Here is a 23,998-nt window from a genome sequence, read left to right as displayed (position 1 = left end):
GAATGTGTTCTCCTCTGGGCCAACAAAACATTTGCACAGATTGCTCTGTTGTGTTGGGGAAAAGATAATGCTGGTCTTCTTTCAACCCACACACTATACCTAACCTAAAGTCAATGTTAGTCAATTAAACTAACGCTAACTAATGGGACCTTATTGTAAAGTTTTGCAAACCTTGAATAACTTACACCTGAAAAGCATGGTTTTCCCCACATACATTTCTAGGTTGCAAACTAGTGAACTGCTGTCCACATGCATGATTTTCTCTACACATTTTGCTTTTACTTCTCACATTTTTCAAAAGAAAGGGCTTCAACAACTAAATTGAATGATATTACTGATTTAACTGCACTGATACTATCAGATGAGAACACATGAACCAAACTGAGCTGGATAATGAGACTATTGTCTTCTGTAGAGCTGAATTTGTTTCATAAGCGATTCATTTTACAAAATTACAATGCTAATGTGAAGCTGCTTTGCAACAATTTGCACCATAAAAAGCGCTATATAAATGTGACCAGACATGCAGTATGTTGGAAATAAAACAGCTGTTTCATATGTGGCCATTTTTATTGTTGAAAGGCATACGTTGCAGTGCAAACAGTCTTTGGCAAAAATACAATACAAAATATAAGAATCATTTTGACCACTTGAGCATGTTCAGTCTTGCAGGGCAGTGCATGTCCATGGCAATGTGTGCACAGTTTGGTTTGGGGGAAGATCTTCAAGAGGCTGTTAGATCATTTAGGAAGGAAGGAAGGAAGGAAGGCCATTTGGGAGTAATAAAACACTGATATAGAGTCACATAACAGAGATAAGAGAGTTGAATGCAGTCACAAATGCTAAAATAGCTGCTCTCAACACAATAGCAGTCACTTTCCCAATCACTAACCAGCACGACTGCAACCGTACATGCAAACAATGATTGTTTCATCAGGATACAGTGGAATGTTTAGAGAGGAGCAGCATTGCAGCTCTCGGTTACACTTTATTTTGATAGTCCACTTTAGACATTCTACTAACTAGACGTAACTTTGCAACATGTCAGCTAATTCTCATTGCAACTACATGTCTACTAACTCTCAGAGTAGACTGTTAGGGTAGGTTTAGGGTTAGTAGAAGAAGTTGACTGATACTTGCAAAGTTTCTCATAGTCAGTATGTTGTGTGTTCTGGACCAATCAAAAATAAAGTGTTAGAAGATATTAAGTCTACTAATACTCTAATGACTGCTAGTTGACATGTAGTTGCAAAGTTACTTACTGTTAGTAGAATGTCTAAAGTGGACTATCGAAATAAAGTGTTCCCCAGCTCAGGATATGGCTTTCAATTTCAGTGAGACTGAGTCAGACTCCAAAAAACAAAAACAAATCTCAAAAACGTCTGACCAGTCCACTAAACAAAACACACGCACGTTTGGTCTTTGGTACAAGGTGTGTGACAGTGTTGGGGAAACTTGACATTCAGCAAAAGATGTGTTGTAGAATTCCTAGAGTTGGGAATTGAGGACCAGTTCCTTTTTAAATAATAATAATAATACAGATTATAGCCTACACTACTGGTCAAAAGTTTGGAATAAATATGTTTTTGAAGGTAGTCTCTTCTGCTCACCAAGGCTGGATATATTTGATCAAAATTACAGTAAAAAAACAGTAATATTGTGAAATGTCATTACAGATTAAAAGAAGCATTTTCTATTTGAATATTTAACAATGTAACTTATCCCTGTGATGCAAAGCTGGATTTTGAATCATTACTCCTATCTTCCGTGTCGCATTATCCTTCAGAAATCATTCTAAAATTATCAATATTGACAATAGTTGTCGCTGCATATTTTAGCAATATGAAAACATGATACATTACCATTCAAAAGTTCTACTATTAATACTCTCATTCCACAAGGATGCAATAAATTGAAAAGATTTCATTTAAAATAAATGTTATTTCTATTCATCAACGAATCTTAATTGAAAATGTTTCCACTGTAATACGAATCTCCTGAATGAGTCTAGAAAGATCAAAAACAGGAAGACGCAGAAACGAGCGCTCTCATATGCAAGCATATGCATATGAAAATGAATGCAATCATCAACACCAACCACATATAAATGAAAACGGTCTAATGTTACAGAGTGAAATTTCAATCCAGAAATTGGTCTGTGCAAGCTTCTTTGATATTATTACCGAATATGATCCACATGTAGTATTTGATAAAAATGCCATTTTCTCAGCTTTTTGCTCAAAATGTTGCTTTTTTTATGAAACCTACCAACATTCAAGTGTTGATAAAACAAACAAATTGCTTGAACATTGCTTGAAGCTAGAATAAAACAGGTGAAAGTAGAGGGTCTGATCTTTATTTTGTTGTATTGCATGTTCAGATATTCACAGGGAGCCATGACATTTTAGTGAAAATCAGCAAAAACGCTGGCAGCTTTTTTCAAAAACGTTGGCGGGGAAAGAGTTAATAATTGATCACAAATAACCAAGCAGCCAATCAGCATATCACAATGATTTCTGACAGATCAAGTGACACTAAAAATTGGAGTAATGATGCTAAGAATTCAGCTTTGCATCACAGGAATAAATATTACAACACATTCAAATAGAAAATGGATATTTTAATTGTAGTAATATTTCAAAATATTACCATTTTTACTGTATTTTGATCAAATAAATGCAGCCTTGCTGATTGTTAAAAAAAGCAATTATTCCAAACTTTTGACCAGCAGTGTGTGTGTTTCATTATGTTACAATGACGGTTCTTTATGCTCAATATACTTCTACCGATATGACTGGAACATCATACTAAGCTACTGAACAAGATTTTCCACAGCATCAATGCAAAACTTGAGCCTTCAGTCTGAACTGAACATGACAAATAGCGGGTGCTTAAAAAAACACAATGATAAAAGCACAAACATACAGCAAGAGCAGTGTAGTCCCACTCACAAACAAATGACTCTTATCCAGTTCAAATGGTACAACATTATTTAGTGATTCCTTAAAAGCACTAAAACGTATCGTTAATGGAATCAGAACACAAATGCAATTATCATCTCAAATATTGCTCTTCTGCTGGACAAAAGCCTCTGCTAAGTGAATGAATATGAGTATAATTGAACACTGGATGCAGAGAGAGTAGTGTGTGTGTGTGTTTCAAGTGATGTATTGTGATGAGGCACAATGGTTTACATCTCTCTGAACACTGTTTGAAAAGGAAGGAAACATCTGGACCTTCATGCATGACAAGAATATAAATACTGGGCCGGTAGAACAGAGCATTATAGAAAAGTACAGTAACACCCTAAAAGAGAGCCTGACGTCAGCTCAGTGCTGCACTTCCCAAATGCTTCACCTCGGTCGCTCCCAAACCAAAAACATCAATAACAGCTTTCTGTCAAAAAGCAAAGAACACCAGGTCTCAGAAAACCCGCAGTTGCCAAGGGAAACAAACATTTGGTGATCAGTAGAGTTTTTTTCCCCATTGCAAAGATTGATTTCAAGGTATTCACATTTTTCTCCACGTGAGAGGAAGATAAAAAGTGGAAACTAATATTCTACATATGTCCAGAATATGATACTATGCACCATAAACAAAGTAAAAGTATGAGTAAGGTTTAAAATGTCTTTAGCGTAACTACAAAACGAAGGATTTTCGCTCAAGTGTGGTTTTAAAAAGCACATAATGAGTGTATATACTTTATGATGCATTGTATATTGCAAAACAATTAAATGCATAAAACAACACTCTTAAGACTCGGGTAAATCACTTAAATGGAGTAAGATAGCACCAGTTCTTCAGCATCTCAAAGCTGGGAATGCTTCTTCTGTAAAACAACCAGAAATGAGAAACTCCGGTCCTGGAGAGTTCAGCTCCGTCCCCAGTCAAACAAACACATTTAGGCCTAAAATTAAGATTTATGCATTTAAATTGCATGCAAAATTTCCATCCAGTTGTTTTATACAACTGTAACTTTAAGTAATGCACATTTATCAGTCACGCTTTCATGAAACAAGCCAGATTTCAGCACTCAAAAAAATCATGGCACAGTTTATTTTTAACTCTTTGCATCTATTTGATTTGATCTAAACATGAATATTTTCAAAATGTATTCATTTATATTGCTCAGAATAAGCATGAATCTGTTAATGTATGTTAAGTATGAACATGGTTAAAATATGATTATCTCTGGAGCACGCAACAATCGGTTTGAAACAAATTAAAAGTAATGATGATACATATATAAACCTGGGTACTGTGCATTTAAACCACATTCAGTTTAGAAATCTTACCCGTATAACTGACAAACATGTATCGCATTGACTCTATTAGTTGATGTTAAAACTGTGCAGTCCAAATGGACAGAAATGTTATATGCAATTCAAATGCGTGAATCTCAAATTTAAGCCTGAATATTTTTTTGAACGCAACTGACTGTAATTTTCAGGTAATCCTGAATCCTGAAGACAAACACAGGGTTTGTTGTGTTTGATTAGTGATAGAGCTGAACTCTGCAGGAAAGTGTCCCTCCAGGACCGGAGCCGCACATCCTTGGTCTCGTAAATGAACCCTTTGGGTAGTCGTCTCCCGGTTAACATGCCTGAGGAGGAAAACAGGGCCCCAACATTCATCTGTTCAAATATTTTTAAGGCAGTGTATTTTTGGTTCTTTGTTGAGGGCATCTGAGGATATGCAAACAAAAATACCAATACATGACAAACAACAAAAACCCCTGAAACGCAACTATGGAACAAATGGAGGCATGAGCTCAAGGCCACATTGGTTAAGTGTCCTGAGGTTATACGTGGCGCTCGTTCTCCTGCGGTTGTGACGGCTGGTTGAGGCACACGGGGCAGCATGAGCCTTTGGGCGTCACTGGCTTCAGGCATGCTGCCTGCGGACACTTTTCCACAAAACACGTCACCTGGGCCTCCTAACAGAGACAGAGACAAGGAACACCTGAGCTGAAAACGGGACAGTATTTCTGCAGGAATCATCACAGGTCCTTTCCTTTACTTGAGGATTATTGTGCTGTTTTTATCAGCTGTTTGGACTCTCATTCTGACGGCACCCATTCACTGCAGAGCATCCATTGCTGAGCAAGTGATGCAATGCTACATTGCTAATGCTAAAGTTCTCCAAATTAAAAACAAACACTCATTTTTGGGTGAACTATTCCTTTAAACTACTGCAGATTCTATCTAAGATTGAGTTATAATGTTACAATGCCAAACAGTACCACGTGAGCGCATTTTTCAGTTTCTGACAGCTAAAGTTCCCCCTAGGAATCAGTCTGTCTACTGATCCATCTGTCAACAAGAATAAGTACATGAGAGTGCTAGAATCCTGCACATTCGTTTGCAGTGAGATAAAGAAAACACAGATGTAACCGATATTTCACATCCAAAATAAACACTCACTAAGTGTCAAAAGTGAGTAGAATTTGGCATTATTGAGTCAATAAAATCTTCTCAATGAGTCATTTGGTAAATCATAATTAAACTATTCCAAATGATTTTCAGCCTAGTGAAACTTAATGTGTAATACAGTGGAAAATCCATTGAATTATTTTAATAACCAGTGGGTTTGTGAAGTCAGAAATGCTCAATGCACTGATAAACTTACACGACACTGACAGGTGGTGCAGGGGTTCTTCTTCCAGCTCTCTCCATCCACTCGCTCTCTCCCGTCCTCATCTGCACAGTCTGTCCTGCTCAGACGGCCTTCAAGTCTTTTTATCTGTCAGTTCCAACAGAGAATGCTTTTGAACGCTTATATTCTGCACATTTAATGCACCATCCTATACCTACATAGGATTACTGATTCAGGACATTGAACTCAAACAAATCTTGATTCTGAATCAAAAAAGAATGGCAGTCAACAGGAAGTGTTTGGTTGTAGTGACTGAAGGTACAGTATATTCAGCTATTAATTGTGAATGAGCAGTTACCTTTTGCAAACAGGTGATATACAGTGCAATCTATTATTTTGCAAGAAGGATGCAACATTTAGATCAACATCTTTTGTTCTGCTAATTCACTGAGGATTGCTTTATCTGATATCTGATAGACTTGAAAACATCTATTTAAGTGGACAACGAAAATATGGCAGCTATTTTTTATATCACTGTGACTGCTTGTGTTATTAATCAAAAGAAGTGTCTGGAAAGTTTGATTCTTGGCCTGTTGCACATTTTCAGCATCACTGCCAAACACTTGTGCCTGAGCAGATGGCAAGCGTCCTTATCTATTCAGTTTACCAACAAAAGTCAATTCATTCACAAATATCTACAATTTGATTTTCACAAGGTTTATAGAAACAGATAAAGTATATAGTGCAGCTTGGCATTGCACTGCACCAATTGAATCATGAGTCCTAACCTGTTTTCGTAAACTTGTGATAGTTTTCTGCATGTCAGCAACAAAGTCTTGGAAATCCTTAATGGAGGGTTCAGTGCTTGACTTTGGTGAAACAGTTGTGTTTACTGCAGTTAGAGCTTCTTCCAAAGTGCTGAAAAACAAAAATCATTAAAAAAGTATGATTGATTGATAAATAAGCTTTGACAAATTCAATTATGCATTATGTGTTATTACTACTATAGACTCTTTTCACAGACTGTGATGACGTTTCCACAGCTATTAACATTGTAAATGTATCAGTTTTTTTCCCCTTAAATTTACATTTTGATAAAAGTACATTTAATATAGTAAAACACTATACTTTCTATTGTATCACCTTGATATTTCAGTAAACTGGTTAACTGGGAGTGACCAACATAATCAATCTCTTGATATTTTTTTTCATGAAAAGCAGAGTCTAGTTTCTGTTCACCACTATATTCGTTTACCCATCTATTGCCTTGTCCAAATACCCACACTTGCAGTCTTGGCCAATTGAGAGAAAGGTGTCGCATGATTTATTGGTGCAAAGATGAGTAGTGGTGATATTTACTTGCAACTGCTTTTTATTATTAGATTAATAGTCATTTTAGAAGTTGATTTTAAAATGCAAAGTATTAATAATAAAAAAAAATAAAAGGTATGTAAACACTTGCATTTTTCCAACACTATAAGTGTGTCCCATCAGGTAATGAAATGTTCGACACACACTTGCGGTCTTCATGCTCATTTTAAACACTTGGGCCAAATACAGAAAATAGACCGTATAAATAGTCAAGTGGTCAAGTGCAAAGATGGCACGTGTGGGTATTTGGACAAGGCATATGACTTTTGTTTCTGACAACCCTGGAAAAGTGAATTATCAGTAATGTTATGAGAATTTAAAATGATCTTTGGTAAAGTGAAGAAATGAAATGGAGCATGCGAGTTGTACCTGCTGTTGCCGGTGGGGTTGTCGGCAGGCTTCTCCTCTGTATAGCTGTGCTCTGCTGACCGGCGGCCTCTGAAGTGGTACGACAGGGCGTTGAACTGACCTTTGGTACGGCAGTCTGCAGGTGCAAGATATTCAGCCTTTATTTGATGCAGAAAAAAGCAGCTGTACAAACACTAGACAGCTTTGTTACAGCACTGACAAATTAAAGCGGTCAACAATCGCAAAATTTAACTGGACAGACAAGAATAACAGCTAATTTTCTTTAGTTGATTGATCTATAAAACATTAGATGTAGAAGTTAGATTGCATTTATTTGAATTAATTGGGTAGAGAATTAGCATGTGTGAATTACCTGCATCTGTGCAGCACTGTACAGTGAAGCTGCGAGTTTAATTACTTCAGAAACAGATGTGCTTATATTGTAGTGGTTTTGTCTGTGCGTCGGTGTCTGTGTGTGCTATTAATGATGAAGGGAGCTTATTAATATAGAACAGTGTTTAGCTACCCGTGCATTACAGAGTTTTATTAGGCACCTTCCAGCCAATCAGAGTATTCAGATAGACTATGGTATAATTATTATTTAAATCTTACATTTTACACAATGAAAAATGAAACAAAATAATTAAAAATGAATAAAGAGGAATAGGAAGATGAAGAAAAATAGAGCAGTAATGTCATAGACATTCTGTTAAAAACATACAATCACAAAAGTATAAATAATTATATATGTGCATATACAAGCAAGTCTGGCTAAAATTATTCTTATTATTATATTTCTAGACATTATTAGACCGATGAATTAATAGATTATGATTAATGTTAGTCCCTTATTAATTTATCATTTATATAAATTTATACAGAGTAAATAATCAAAAATGTCATACAATTTGGCATTTTAAAAAGTAAAAAAAAAAAAAACTAAATTATTTAGATAAAAATGGAACAAATAAATGTAGCCCTAATTTAAGAAAATTGATTAAAAAAAACCCCCGTCTCATCCAGGTAACAGCTGCAGAACTGTCAAAAAAAAAAAGACTAACAATAATTTATAATTTAAAATAACAATATTAATATGTTCTGTTAGAAGTTTACATATATTTATACTACTTATCGCAAATAGTGGCAATTATCTGCACCTCAGTATTGTAGTACATTATAATTTACACTCAATACGTTATTATTGCGTACTGTTTTATAGTTTTAATTCAAATTATTAAATGGATGCCACCTTATTAGGACAATAAATCCCTCCCCTACACCTCCCCGAACCCTACCCGATACTCTTTATTTTCAACTTTTTGATTATTTCTATTTCTATTTTTATTGAAAATAAATGCCTTTCTGATGCAATATGACATTTGAAAAGGGAGAAAAAAAGTTCGGCAAAAGACGGATTCGAACTCGGGTCGATTGAGTCAAAAAGCAAGCGCTTTACCACCTACACTACTGAAAATGATGCTGAACAGCGTAAATTTTTAGTGTTGACTAACCCAATCACACGCTAGTGTAAATAGACAGTTTTTTGAAGGGGGGGGGTTCGTCGTGAATGGGTGTCCCTTATTTTGCCTCACTGAAGGTGCCAAGCCTAATAAGAGATGTTTTTGAAAAACATGAAAAATCTTTCCCATCCCATGAAAACATTCCCATCTGACCGGTACAATATACGATGTGAGTCATGGTAAAGCGAGTCTCATACCTTCACAGCAGTCCTGCCACATACGAAGGTCAATCTTTGGTATATCGTCACAGCTTCCATAACCATGAGGGAATTCAGCCACGCTAAAGACATCTGACTGGACTCGGGTGATGTTGTCACTATTGTCACACAGCACCCGGGCGAGAGACGTCTGCTTCAGCTGGGTCAACTGAGCAGGGCTAAAGGAGCCAGGGTTCTCATACCAAAACCTATAATTACATAAAGTGAAGTTGATTCATTGATTTAACTGTCAGTGATGCACATCACCAAATAATAATTATTCCTGTCACTACACCAAATTGAACAATACCTCACAGATTTCATAGTTTCGAATGTAACCACAGAACAAATAAATTAATTAATAATTTATACCTATTACTACAAGTACATTCAACCTTACCTGGATATATACCACTTAACAAGAGTATACTGTATGTAATATAGCAAATCTCAACAGCTTGATGGTATATACCGTCAAAAAAATTTTTAACTATATAATTGTCCAACAATATAATAAAAGTTATAGTGCATCCTATTTTACCAACATATATACTCTATACTCAAGTAAGACGATATATACTATATAGCAAATCACAACTGCTTAATCACTTGTATTGTTGCAAAATATATTCTAAACAAGAACAAATATTTTTGGAAAGTTGCTTTGAAACGATAGGGCTTCTCACACTTTAAACCCAGGTAAACAGAATTATGGGTTATCTTGCTTCACGTTTCACACCCCTCACAATTTATCCGCAGTTTACAATTAATACTGAGTATTCATAAGCTGACATTCTTAAACCCTGGGTTAATGTTCTTATTTGCTGTGTCAGTGTCATTGATTGAATGAAAGTATTGTATGTATTGTTTAACATGGTACTTGTTTGATGTAGCACTGCTATCACTGCTCCGGAGCAGGCTTTCATAACATATATAAAGCAGTTCTAACCCTGCTTCTAAATTACAAGTGTGAAACATGCCTTTAGCCGAGGTTAAACATAGGGTTTATAATGACGATAACCCAGGGTTAAGCACAGTGTGAAAATCCCTAATGTGTATTATGAAAAGCACTATACAAAGTTTGAATTTGAAAAAAAGGGAAAAAAAATTCTGAGGAACAAGGCCAGGTCTTACCGGTCACCATCTCTGAGACGCTTGAACTGGGTTGCCAGTAAACACATGAGGGTCGGTCCCAGTCTGCTGCCAGGCACCAGCTCTTCAGCCATCAGCGCAGGAAACAGGTCAATATTCTGAGGTGTGCCATACAGCCTGGGAGCAGAATAGACCATTACATCCAGAAAATGCCGACTGTGTCATTGACATGTGATATAGAATGAGATCTAACCTTTGAAGCTTTTCTCGCACACTGGGGTTCTGAATCTCATTCCTTAGATCATCAAACGTCTGCGCAGATGTCAGGTTGCAGAACACCCGATAGTCATTGTACGGGGGTATACCGTGGTCACGTCCCCTTTGGATATTCATGGCAGCAAGGTCAAGCGCCACGGCGTGCGCCATGGAGAAAAGGCGTTCGGTAAGTTCGGTGTTAAGCAGTTGAGTGGACACTCGCATTTTTCCCGCAACTCCAAACAAGCCACGGAGCAAAGGATCGATGCCTCCTTCGTTCACAATACGAAAGGGTGAGAAAAAAGCCTTATGCAGTGAGATGTGTCCTTGCTGGATGGGCTGAAAGTTTTTGTCGAGCCGGTAAAGAATGGGGTTAATGAGCGTATGGCCAAAGCGGAAGGCAGCAGTGGCAAAAGCATTGAGGATGCCAGCATTAATATTGGGATTATAGCCATTATAGTCACCCATTAGCCTCATGCCAACCTCGCCCAGTATTTTGGGCAACCAATGGCTGTAGGTTATATGCTGCATTTGGGCTCCGACTATCTTCCGTGCCTCATGGTAAATGGTGTCGCCATCCCAATGTGGGTTGAGACGTAGCAACTCGTTGGCTATGCGGTTATGTTCACGGAACCAAACCGTGTGCATAGCCGTCAACCCAAGCTGCTCATTGGCACGATGGTCCCCAGCTAGGAAGCAAGGAATAGGACTTTCGTTTTCATCCCGCATACACTCTGTTGGTGGGCCAGTTGCAAAGGGGAGCAATGGCTTGCCGGTGCGTTGCACAATGCCCTGCCGCAACATGCCCCGATGGCTGGCCAGGTCACGGATCTCTTCTGCCTCGTGCTGCGAGCTGCCGTAAACATTAGAGGCATCGATGTAGGAGGTGAGCTGGTTCATCTGCTCGCGTGGATACACAGAGTTCATAAGCAGAGAGGTCATTCCACTGCCGCAAACGGGACTAGAGCGCACAAAGAACATGCAACGTGCTCCGTTGCGCCGCTGCCGTGGATCGTCAGGAGGGAACATGATTGGAAAGCAAGGTGGGTCATTGGTGCACACCGAGGTACACAACTGTCCATCGGAGAAACGAGACTGGCTGAGGGATACAACGGTTGAATCCAGGTCGTGGTCAAGGAACTGGCCCCATTGCATAAGCATGTGGGTGTAGCGATCGTCTGGGGTGATGGTCTCCGTCCCGATCATGGTGGTGGAGACCAGACGTGGAAGAGGCAGAGGGAAGCGGTTATGCCTTCGCTCAGTGGTGCCACGTGGGAGATTGAAGCCATTGTCGTAGACGGGCTTTAGTAAGCGCTCAAAGGCAGTGAGCGAGGCGCCCCACATAGGGTGCTGCAGGTTGTTGCAAGTGCCATCGTGGGCACGATACTTTTGGTGGAAGCAGATATCTGAGCAATTGTTGATGCGCCGATGGGCCGTGCAGCCAGACAGGTTAGCTATCATATCCAGGAAACGTGGCGACACCAAGTCATTGTAGCGGTAGGCTGTTAAGAGAGAAGATAAGAAAGAGAGTGCATCTTTTAAAATCAGTCTGAACTCAGTTTAAAAATACAAAAAAGGTGTTGGACTCCTATTTTGTAAAGAGACAAATACAGTTGTAATGAATGCCTCTTAAGGGATAGTTGATTCAAAAATGAGAATTCTGTCATAATTTACTCACTCTCATGTAATTCTAAACCCATCAGACTTTGGTTAATCGCTGAAACACTAATGTGAATTGCTTTAATAATTTAAGATCTCCATAAAAGTTCAGGTAATCAAAACTTAGATCTGAAAAATGAATCTACATGTATTGAGCAGTTTTTGTGATTAATTTACATCTAAATGATCAACACACATACATAGAGAACATCACATAAAAGCTTCTGTGTTTACCAAATGTGATTCGCTCTATGCATGTGTGCTTGTATGTGAATAAAGGCCTAAATTAAATCTGTACATATAAAATTATTGCAGGGACAAAAAAAAACTGTTTAGGTTTCATTAAAATATCTTAATTTGTGTTTCAAAGAAACGACATGAGAGTGAGTCAACTATGACAATTCTCATACTTCGTCATAGTCTTATCCTCAAGCAATAGCTGGTTAAAACGGATTCCAATCTGACGGTCTCACAGCTACACAAGGTTACACTGGTTATTAACTGCCTGGTAAGACAGTTGTATTGATATAATGCGAACTAATTAGATGGAAAGTGGACCAGACCCTATGAAGATGGTTAAAATTCTGACAGAGTAAGCCGAGACAGCAATAGATGCAAGTAATTGTGCCCGTTGACCCCTTCTTGGTATTTGTGTCAGTGAATGTGTCCAGAGGGTAAATGCTCAGATTGGGGTAGGGCTTGTCCAAACATGTGAGACCATTTTGTGTGGCGATGAAAGCTGTGCTGTTGTCATAACCAGAAAAAACAGTGACCCATGTCTTCTGCAGCACAAAGCGCCACAGTGTCTGCTGATTATATAATAAAGCAGACATTTGCCATATACTAGCTGCATATTTAATCACCATAGCAAAAATGATCTCATTTGAAAAGCAGCATGCTGATGTGAAATACCTGTTCCATTAGTGTCCACCATGAGGCCCTGGTTGACATGCCTCTGGATGAGAAGTAGGGTCTGCTCAAAAATCTCTCCAGCTCTGGCCTGCTCCACTGTGTAGGGGTCCCGGGGGTAACGAAACAGAGCCAGAAGCTCTGCAGGGGTACGAGGAGATCTGATGATGGTGGAGAACACATTAACTTCCACATTCACAAAAGCCATTCAGACTCACTCTGGAAGAGAACACAAATTAGCAAACTGTAGACCTGCATTACATTTAAAAGATAAGTAGATCAATCTCATAGCGCAATCTCAATTTCTTATTAATCAATGAAAAACTTTTTTCAAACTGTGGACAGTGGACAGGCAAATAGGGTAAAAAAAAAAATAAATGAATAGATTTCACCATAATTTCCCCAACTGATTGATTATATTAGGAACTGCATTTTTTTTCGTATTACAAGTTTTCTGAAATGTTGTTTAAATATGCAAAAGAGGCATTATCTAATTATTATTTTTTTTTTTAAATAAAACGTTCTATAAAATCAGTTAAATGGTATATAAACAAACCCTCCTGTAAAAACCTTCAGAATACAGATAGGAATACACCAAACTTAATAATTTTGAGGTTTTAGATGGTTTTATGTACGTGCTGCTGAAATGAAAAGTTTTGACATGAGAAAAAAACTCAAATAAAATGGTCTTTATAGATGTATTGTAATTGAATACATTGTATTTTGGATATTTTCTTTCCGCTAGTCTAAAACACCACATTATGAAAAGCCAAATAGCCCAAATATTCAAAATTGATGTGTGCATGAAAAAAAATTGAGTGAGTTAGAGATTGAATATTCTGCAGGAACATACATGCTAAAATAGTGACAGATTATTAGAGTAAAATGGAAACTACTGTATGTCCTAGGAAAAAGCACATCTGAACCACATTGAACAGTGTAAACAACCTGTCAAAGCACTTGACATGGCCACATATGCACGTGACCTCCTTTCAAGCATGTAATACAAAGTGCTTCCAGACCTTGGACAACTTGGGTCATACATTTTTTCTCCACAGATGCTCACTCTGAAAACTGCTTTCAAAATGCATGCTTCTAAGTGCAGTCACTGACAAAGTACCTAAACTTCTGTTTTCACAGCTCTAATTGTTAAAAGAAATGATGCTTTGAGAGTAAAATGTATTTCCTAAATTCTTACTAAAACATCAAACTCCCTAGAGTATTTGAGCAAGATATTCACTGCTCAAAGAAATTAAAGGACCCCTTTGAAAACAGATCAGATCTCGATGGGGAAAAATATCATGCTGGATATCTATGGAATTATTTTTGTGTCTTTATTATTCAAACAAAAATTCTGTATTTGAGAGCAAAACTAATTATTTTGTAATTAATTTTGAACCTTAAGAAGACTTTTTTTGCCAACTTTTATTTTTTAAAGTAATTGAAAACAAAATAATTTGCAGTGCGTGTAAATCTTTAAAAAATATATATTTTTCTTTGTGCACTTCAAAACATTTTCATCACTAATCCACAAATGTTGCTCTCTTTCCTGCCTTCTTTTTTTGCGGGTCTAAAACTTTTGTTTGCGAGTTGAAAAGTTTTGCTTGCGAGTGAAGCTGTGTGTCAGTGGGCGGTCTCTACGCACCAGGATGAAAGGCCCTTTTCTATTGGCCATCACCAACTACAGACAGGCTTAGCTAACGTTATGTATTTAGGTGGGGGAGCATGAGAAGAGAGAATAATTCAGTTCACTAGTCACTGAATTTAAGATGTTAAATTAGTTAACTTACCCAGTAAAGGAGCGGTTGCTGGCCATTGCTGCTAGAAGCTCGCTCTTCTGCCAGACTGGCGTCAGTGGCTGGAAAGCGTAGTGGGCGTGGTCAACCTGTCACTTCAATCGAGAGTGGCCAATAGAAAAGGGCGTTTCATCCTGGTGCGTCGAGACCGCCCACTGACACACAGCTTCACTCGCAAGCAAAACTTTTCAACTCGCAAACAAACGTTTTAGACCCGCAAAAAAAGAAGGCAGGAAAGAGAGCAACATTTGTGGATTAGTGATAAAGTTTTTGAAGTGTACAAAGAAAAATATATATTTTTTAAAGATTTACACGCACTGCAAATTATTTTGTTTTCAATTACTTTAATTTTGAACCTTAAGAAGACTTTTTTTGCAAACTTTTATTTTTTAATTACAAAATAATTAGTTTTGCTCTCAAATACAGAATTTTTGTTTGAATAATAAAGACAAAAATAATTCCATAGATATCTATACTGATATGGACTGGGTAATGTGTTAGAAACTAAAGGATGCCACATCGTTTGATGGAAATGAAAATGTTCAACCTACAGAGCGCTGAATTCAAAGACACCCCGAAAATCGAAGTAAAAAAAAAAAAAAAAAAAAAAAAAAAAAAAATGCAGCAGGCTAGTCCATTTTGCTGAAATTTCATTGCAGCAACTCAAAATGGTACTCAGTAGTTTGTATGGCACCCATGTGCTTGTATTCATGCCTTACAACTAATGAGACGACGGATGGTGTGCTGGGGTATTTCGTCCTAGATCTGGACCAGGGCATCACTGAGCTCCTGGACAGTCTGAGGTGCAACCTGGCGGCGTCGGATGGACCGAAACATAATGTCCCAGAGGTGTTCTTTTAGATTTAGGTCAGGCAAGCTTGGGGGCCATTCAATGGTATCAATTCCTTCATTCTCCAGGAACTGCCTGCATACTCTCACCACATGAGGCCAAGTATTGTCGTGCACCAGGAGCAACCCAGGACCCACTGCACCAGCGTAAGGTTTGACAATGGGTCCAAGGATACCTAATGGCAGTCAGGGTGCCATTGTCTAGCCTGTAGAGGTCTGTGCATTCCTCCATGGATATGCCTCCCCAGACCATCACTTACAGGCAGCATAACATTCTCCACGGCTTCTCCAGACCTTTCACGTCTGTCACATGTGCTCAGGGTGAACCTACTCTCATCTGTGAAAAGAACAGGGTGCCAGTGGTGGACTTGGCAATTCTGGTGTTCAATGGCAAATGCCAATCGAGCTCCACGGTGCCGGGCAGTGAGCACAGGGCCCGCTAGAAGACAACAGCCCCTCAGGCCACCCTCAAGAAATCTGTTGTTTGGTCAGAGACTGCTGGAGGTCATTTTGTAGAGCTCTGGCAGTGCTCATCCTGTTCTTCCTTGCACAAAGGAGCAGATACCGGTCCTGCTGATGGGTTAAGGACCCTCTACGGCCCTGTCTAGCTCTCCTAGTGTATCTGCCTGTCTCCTGGAATCTCCTCCTTGTTCTTGAGACGGTGCTGGGAGACACAGCAAACCTTCTGGCAATGGCACGTATTGATGTGCCATCCTGGAGGAGTTGGACTGCCTGTGCAACCTCTGTAGGGTCCAGGTATCGCCTCATGCTACCAGTAGTGACACTGACTCCAAATACAAAACTAGTGGAAAATAGTCAGGAAAGATGCATAAGGAAAAAAATAATAAATAAATGTCACCTGTAAAACTATTCCTGTTTTGGGGGTCGTCTCATTGGGCCCGTTTACACCTAGTCACTTCATGCGTTTTCTCTGATCAGATATCTATATGATTTGTTAAAACGTTTCCATTTACACTTGGCCACATAAATGTGTCTTTGCAAAACGGATATAAATCCGTTCTTCAATTCCAGCGCCATATGCAAATTTAACGGAGTTCACGTCAATGAAAGCAATACATAGGCGCTGCATTTTATTCATTATCAGCTAATTTCAATATCAGAGACCGTGCGGCATCAGCACCGGAAAGATAGGTTAGTCTCACTACTTTTAATGAAGATAAATGTGTGTTGAGCATCTGCGATTTATTTTCAGTTTCATTCGCGGCAGTTTGGGTGTCGCCTTGAAGTGAAGTGAAGTGACATACGGCCAAGTATGGTGACCCATACTCGGAATTCGTGCTCTGCATTTAACCCATCCAACGTGCACACACACAGCAGTGAACACACACACACACCGTGAACACACACCCGGAGCAGTGGGCAGCCATTTATGCTGCGGCGCCCGGGGAGCAGTTGGGGGTTCAGTGCCTTGTTCAAGGGCACCTCAGTCGTGGTATTGAGGGTGGAGAGAGCGCTGGACATTCACTCCCCCCACCTACAGTCCCTGCCGGCCCGAGACTCGAACCCACAACCTTTGGGTTACGAGTCCGACTCTCTAACCATTAGGCCACGACCCCCCCCCCCCCTTTTGCTGAAGAAATACTCAGCTACTCATCCGCGGTGATGCTTGTTACATTAGCGCGGTCATATCTGACTATAACATGCCATATAGCCTATTAAACGCTCTCACGCGTTTATTATTGTAATATTTTGGGAGGAGTAAAATTAGCATATGTGGTTTCAACAACCAGATGTATTTACACTTGTCCAGTTTCATCTGGAATGCGGCCCAGACCATCTCCTGAGACACCTCTGTCTCGAAAGCATTTCGGAGGGCATTTACACCTGGTCTTTTCAGGATCGGATAGCTTTCCAATCAGAAAAAATGCATGAAGTGACCAGGTGTAAACAGCCCCATTGTTGCCCATCTAGTGCACATGTTGTTAATTTCATTAACACCAAAGCAGCTGAAACTAATTAACAACCCCCTCTGCTACTTAACCTCCTGGGATATTGATCTGGTCAGAGGTTATTTGACTTGATGCTATACTCTGATTAAAAAGTGTTCCTTTAATTTTTTTGAGCAGTGTATTTGAACACTACTAACTTAATTCACCAAGTCTACAAGCTACATTCTAATAAGTGACATTTTAAAAGCTGACTACAAATAACAGCCTAACTACCTGACTTCAGTTATTTAAGTCAGAATAACTACAAAGTAATTTAGTGTTTACTAGGGTTATTTGAGAGAACCATAAAAAACAATGAATAAGCATTTTGGCAGAAGCAACAATAAGCATTTGCTCCAAAGCTGCTAGTGTTGATTCAAACAAAAGCTAAAAAACATCAAAGTCTTGCAGCATTAATATAATTTTTTATCATTCAGAGACTTGCCTTCACTTCACATATTATCTCTTGTGAACTAAGTAGATGCCAAGTATACAGTCATGGCCAAAAATTCCGATAATCATCCATCACAATGAGAAAAACCAAAGAATATATTTCTTATGTGCAGCAAAGGATAATTGAGCTTCGCAAATTAGTGAAGTGGCTTTAAGAAAAGAGCTAGAGCAGTGAAAATTCCCATTTCCACCATCAGGGCCATAATTAAGTATTTCCACTCAACATAAAATGTTACGAAACTGCCTGAAAGAGGACGTGTGTCTATATCGTCCTAATGCATGGTGAGAAGGAGAGTTTGAGTGGCTAAAGACTCTCCAAGGACCACAGCTGGAGAAATGCAGAAAGTAGTTGAGTCTCGAGGGTCAGAAAACCATTAAAAAAAAAGGTCAAACAGCACCTACATCACCACATGTTGTTTGGGAGGGTTTCAAGAAAAATTCTCCTAGCTCATCCAAAAACAAATCTCCAGCATATTCAGTTATCAGACAGGACTGGCACTTCAAATGGGACTGGCTTCTATGGTCAGACGAAGCTAAAAAAATAGCTTTTTTAGCAGCAAACACTCAAGATAGGGTTGGTGAACACAGGGATAAAAAGTACAATGTGTACAATGAAATATACTGCTGTACTTTTGATGTTGTTGGGCCTATATTTCTGCTGGAGGTCCTGGACATCTTGTTTAGACACATGGCATCATGGATTCTATCAAATACCAACAGATGAATCTTATAATGATTCATATAAGATTATATCTTATAATCTTATAAATCTTATAATGGGCCATGTTTGGATCTTCCAACCGTACAATAATCCAAACACAAACCTCAAAAACAACACAAAAATGAGTCACTGAGCACAAAACCAAGCTTCTGCTGGCCATTCCAGTCCTCTGACCTGAACCCTGTAGATAATGAGTGAGGTGAACTGAAGATGGAGCTGTGAATCTGAAGGATCTGGAGTGATTCTGGATGAAGGAATGGTCTCTGATCTCTTGTCAGGTGTTCTCTAACCTCATCAGGCATTATAGGAGAAAATTTAGAGCTGTTAAACTGGCAAATGGAGGTTTCAAAAAGTATTGAATAAAAGGGTGCCGTTAATTGTGTCCAGTGTGTATTAGAGAAAAACATTTGTTTCATAATGATATTTCCCCCCCATTTTAAATTCTTATTATCCAATGAAAGGTTAGATATTTGTGAATTCTTTAAATAAAAGATCAAAAGGATTAATGCAGATTAATTTTCACAGCCTTCTTTGATCATATTTACCAAGGGTGCCGATATTTTTGGCCATGACTGTATCTGTGGTAATTTGTGCCAAAACCATTGGCAGTTTTTTTTTTTTTCATTTTCACCCATGACTAGTTGTTTTGGACTGCATAAATGTAATAAGCATGCTTTAATGTCTTGGCAAGCTTAGTCAAAATGTCAACTAACTTTGTAATTTAAAATTTAAAATTTAAAACAGTCATATGAGGAAAAAATGAATCTAAATCTAATCTTTGGCAATCTCTCTTTACTATGATAACATCTCTTCATTAGACTTGATTCAAAAGCATTTGTCTTTGAAGCAAGTTATGAAACACACTCAGTGAGCTAACGTGAGGTGGCACTGGCCTCGGCAGACAAAATAAGCCCCTGACATCAAGCTCAGAGCACAGGAGTCTTCATGCAGTGATAAATTAGGAATCATACCGCAGTGACCAGCCCTTGTCCAAGTCATAAATGGTCCCAGTAAATTCCTGATGGGTTACGGCATTGTGACTCACAGCAGACAGAATTGTTTTCTTGCCATGTTTTGCCTGCAGCACCAAGTGCTTACCCTTCAAAGAGCTGCCTCCTGGTGGAGTCTATTGCGCTGTTTATGCTCCGAATGGCCTCTTCAAGGGATGTCGAAACAAATGGATCCCCCTCCCTGCTCACCTGCGGGACTGGAGAAAATTATACAAACATCAGTATAAATAAAAGGGCGGCCAAAAATTTTTGCGGGAGATCCGCAGGGGACGGTGAGACTTGGTGTGTAATAGAAATGAAGTCAATGCATTAAGTTGAGAAGAAAATTAAAGCTTGACAAAAGCAAAGCAAAGCAAGGCAAGTCAGATATCTGGAAACAATTCTCAGTTGTCACTGAAAAAAATGGGAGTTCAACTTCGTAAGTTGCGATAAATGTGCACAAGGACATAAATCTGGCACCTCTGCCCTGAGGTGACATACCTGTTTTCTAAGTTTACTTAAAATTTACTTAATTTAAAGTTTATTTAAATAAATTTTTTGTTTATGATGGACGAAAGTCTCAGAGGCAGTGTGTAAACGTGATTGACACAGTGAGGTCGTATTTTTTTTTTAACGTGCGAAAATTTCGGACTGGGTGTGAAATGTCCTTTAAACTGTTTTAGTAAATCGTTTGGTGCTTGTATATCAAGCAGTAGGCTACTTTTAAAAAACTGAGGTGCTGCTATTTGTGCTTTTGTTTTAACGGTTAATGTTTTATCACACTAATAAAAACATACCCAATATTTTTGTCAGGTGTGGTGCTTTGGTATAGCATTACTTCATCTTATTTAAACGCAATCATGTTTAAAGCCTGCTATTCTGGATGTTAAGTTGAACGAATATTTGAGTATTTGTGTAGCCAACATTTTTTACAAGCTCTGAGAGAATGTCCGCGGGAGCGGATGGGAGTGGATACAAATATTGCGGGCGCGGGTGGGAGTGGAATACGCAGGTTGCGGGAGCAGGCGGTCCTGGTCAGAAATTCGGCGGGTGCGGGTTTAAGAAAACAGTCCTGTGCAAGGCTCTAGTGGGGGGTCCAATCGTGCAAGACCAGCTTCCAGTAAACAATGAAACGGACTATTCAAATGCTAAGCAAAGTGATCTCGTTGGCTACAGATCCAGCAGAGGCCAGTCAGCTTGTGCTATTTAGTATTGCTGGCAAATTACAGGTTTGTTCAACTTCATAATGTGCTATGTTGACCGATCAGCATCTGACTTGAAGCTGTGCATCAAAATTTTGTTAACTTGAGACAGCATGAGCTTGGAGTTCGAATGGCGATACAGCTGTTTCACAATTGGCAGGATTCTCAAATGAAGATGAGTTTTTACTGTTATAAAAACAAAGAATGCAGTGGAAATATACAGTGTTGTGTTTATTCTGACACCTTCAGTTATGCTAATGCTCACGAATTCAAGTTTTTATAACAGTAGAAACTCTTTCATGTTATTTGTGTCATGTTTATCAAAATAAATAAATAAAAAGTCCACACTTTATTGGAGTTTAAATAGTCCTGTCCTATAAATAGTTATGTCCTATAGGCTTATGTTTACTTTATTGTTGTACATACAGGCACATACTGTGCAAGATAATTATAATTATACTAATTATATAATTATACATTTAATTTTACATTTGATATGTGATTAATTTGAATAATTTATTAGCATATTCTGAGATAGGTGTCTCAGGTGCTGCACTATCCTGGTTCTCTTCCCATCTCACTGATAGATAATACTACATCACTATGCATAATTATAAATCTCCCACTACTTTACTCAGTCAGGGTGTTCCCCAGGGCTCTGTTCCTGGGCCATTACTATTTATTACTTACATCATGCCTCTTGGACATATTATTCATCGTCATGGTTTTTATTATAACTGTTAGGCTGATGATATTTACTATATTTTCTGTTAGGCCCCCCTTCCCTAACAGAAAATATAGTAAATGCTCTCAGTTTCAACCTTGATGCTACAACAATTTTTCCATCTGCTACTGCCAGAAATTTAGGCAATACATTGTACATTAGTACACTGTCCAAAGTTGCATTTTTCCAGCTTCGTCGTTTAGCCCAACTTCAATCATATGTTTTTCCAAAAGATGCTGAATCATTAGTGCAGGCTTTTATTACAATCACGACTCCTTTGACTACTGTAATGCTCCTTTTGCCGGATTACCATTGCACTCTATCTCTCGTTTACAATATATTCAAAATTCTGCTGCAAGAATATTAACCCATACTAAACGATCTGCTCATATTACCCCATCTTATTTAAACTCCAATGCTCCCTGTATCATCTCACATTACTTACAAAATTCTTCTGCTATGCTTTTATGTCACTCAATAAGCCTTGCTCCTCCTTGTCTCTCTGATCTACTGTCTCCTTACGTTCTACCTCGATCACTTCGATCTTCAGGATGTGAACTTCTTACTGTACCTAGATTTCGTCTATCCTCAATGGGTGGCAGGTCATATTCCGTCATTGCACCTAAACTATGGAACTCTATACCACTGGGACCAAGGACAATAACCTCTCTCTGTATTTAAATCACAACTCAAAACCTACTTGTTTACCCAATACTATCAGTCATATCATGTTCTTTAGACACTCCTCTCATCCTATACTACCAGCTGTGATTCTCTGAGTATTTTCATTCTGTGTATTTTTTGTAGTATTTTCTATTCTTTGTTTGTTACTTATTGACATTATCTTTTTCTATTGTTACTTATACTATGTTATGTATATCTGTTTTCTGTACATAATTGTACCATGATATGCAACTGCAATCATGTCTATCCCCAGACTGGGCAAATGCCTTCTGTTCACTTAACTGATTAATTGATTGTGAAATGACTGTAAGGATTACGTGAATCTATTGTTTTTCTGCTTCTGTACAGCGTCCTTGAGCTTGGGAAAGGTGCTATATAAATTAAACGTATTATTATTATTATTATTATTGAATGAAAAGTGTTTCTGTTGATACATGAAAACATCTGTGTATCTGACAAATATCAAATATTTTTGTACTACAATATTTGAAATATTTAGTTGTGATAAAGTATGCAAACACCATGTAAGTGTTATTATGGGGAGCAGAAAATGTCCAAAATCACGTCTCTGATCTCGTTGATCGGTTAAATCCAGTTAAACACAATTTACATATCAAGGATCTAGTTTGAGCCAGTCTACATTTTCATGAATTAATTGGGTCATTTCAACATGAAAAATGTGTCAAGACCCCCATACTCATTTTGTTATGTTCTATCCAACTATGTTTGAACGCAAAAAGCATTATTCAGATTGATGGTCGACCAAAGTTTGTTCTTCAGTGGTCAATCCTCACTACATTTGATCACCCTCCCATCTCAAAATCCAAAATGTGTGTTTATAGCCTTCAATTCTCACCTTGCACTGTTAGCACCATACTAGATGAGGAATATCCAATGGAGTTGCGGGCTACACAATCATATCGTCCCCCATCGGCAAGCCCCACGTCATGCACTTCCAGATAGCCATCTGGATTGATATGAAACTTCCCACTCTCTGTAATCTGGACTCCATCCTGTAGATCAGGACCAGAGATTGTTTAAATGAGTCTGGTCACAAAACCAGGATAGTCCCATGGGGACCAAAGTGACGGAAATGGATGGATGGCAAGTTTTAGGGAATGTGGCAGCCAATGGATCTAACCTTGCTCCATGTGAGGATAGGTGTGGGCTCACCCTGCGCGCTGCACGGAATCTGGACATCTGATCCAGACTCCACAGTCATATCCCTTGGAGTGCTTGTGAAAACAGGCGTTACTGGTGATGTAAAACCATATGTTAGTGATTACAGCACACACAAACGCAGCTGCATCTATCACGAGTCATGCACATAATGTACAACATGCACAGGTCATACATGGTGCTGAGATCTTGCCGACTGTCAATGTTCTGTAATTATAATGTCGATGAAAGGGCAAGAGGTTGAGTCTAAGAGAGGCATATGTGAGTCTTCAAGGCCAAAATGGACTGGTTTGTTTAAAGAGCTTGATCACAGATCCTCTGAGGTCCTTAAAGGGATAGTTCAGCTTGATGTTAATTTTACTTACTTTACTTTTGTCATTTAGCAGACGCTTTTGTCCAAAGCGACTTACAAATAAGAAAAAGTAACTAAAACTAAAAAGTTACAACTCTATAAATACTATCTACCCACATATTTAAGAAAATAAAGAAATTAAATAAAATTGACA

At 38.5% G+C, this 23,998-nt stretch overlaps 1 protein-coding gene across 1 annotated transcript in view; it reads right to left on the bottom strand.

Moving 5' to 3' along the window:
* Nucleotides 1-554: 554 nt before the first annotated feature.
* The window catches only part of pxdn (peroxidasin), a 69,681-nt gene continuing 46,237 nt past the window's right edge, over nucleotides 555-23,998 (bottom strand). Inside the window, exons 13-23 of the mRNA XM_079385848.1 lie at nucleotides 23,455-23,567; nucleotides 23,170-23,326; nucleotides 19,813-19,921; nucleotides 12,950-13,107; nucleotides 10,377-11,880; nucleotides 10,166-10,300; nucleotides 9,032-9,240; nucleotides 7,336-7,450; nucleotides 6,384-6,513; nucleotides 5,629-5,742; nucleotides 555-4,936 (exon numbers count right to left, since the gene is read on the bottom strand). Coding sequence (XP_079241974.1) covers nucleotides 4,802-4,936; nucleotides 5,629-5,742; nucleotides 6,384-6,513; nucleotides 7,336-7,450; nucleotides 9,032-9,240; nucleotides 10,166-10,300; nucleotides 10,377-11,880; nucleotides 12,950-13,107; nucleotides 19,813-19,921; nucleotides 23,170-23,326; nucleotides 23,455-23,567 — 2,879 coding nt within the window. The 3' untranslated portion in view covers nucleotides 555-4,801. The remainder of the gene's footprint in view (nucleotides 4,937-5,628; nucleotides 5,743-6,383; nucleotides 6,514-7,335; nucleotides 7,451-9,031; nucleotides 9,241-10,165; nucleotides 10,301-10,376; nucleotides 11,881-12,949; nucleotides 13,108-19,812; nucleotides 19,922-23,169; nucleotides 23,327-23,454; nucleotides 23,568-23,998) is intronic.

Source organism: Barbus barbus, assembly GCF_936440315.1.
Source record: "Barbus barbus genome assembly, chromosome: 30".
In the NCBI taxonomy this organism is placed as follows: domain Eukaryota; kingdom Metazoa; phylum Chordata; class Actinopteri; order Cypriniformes; family Cyprinidae; genus Barbus; species Barbus barbus.
Note: the sequence above shows the minus strand (reverse complement) of the source record. Positions and strands in the feature narration are given on the sequence as shown.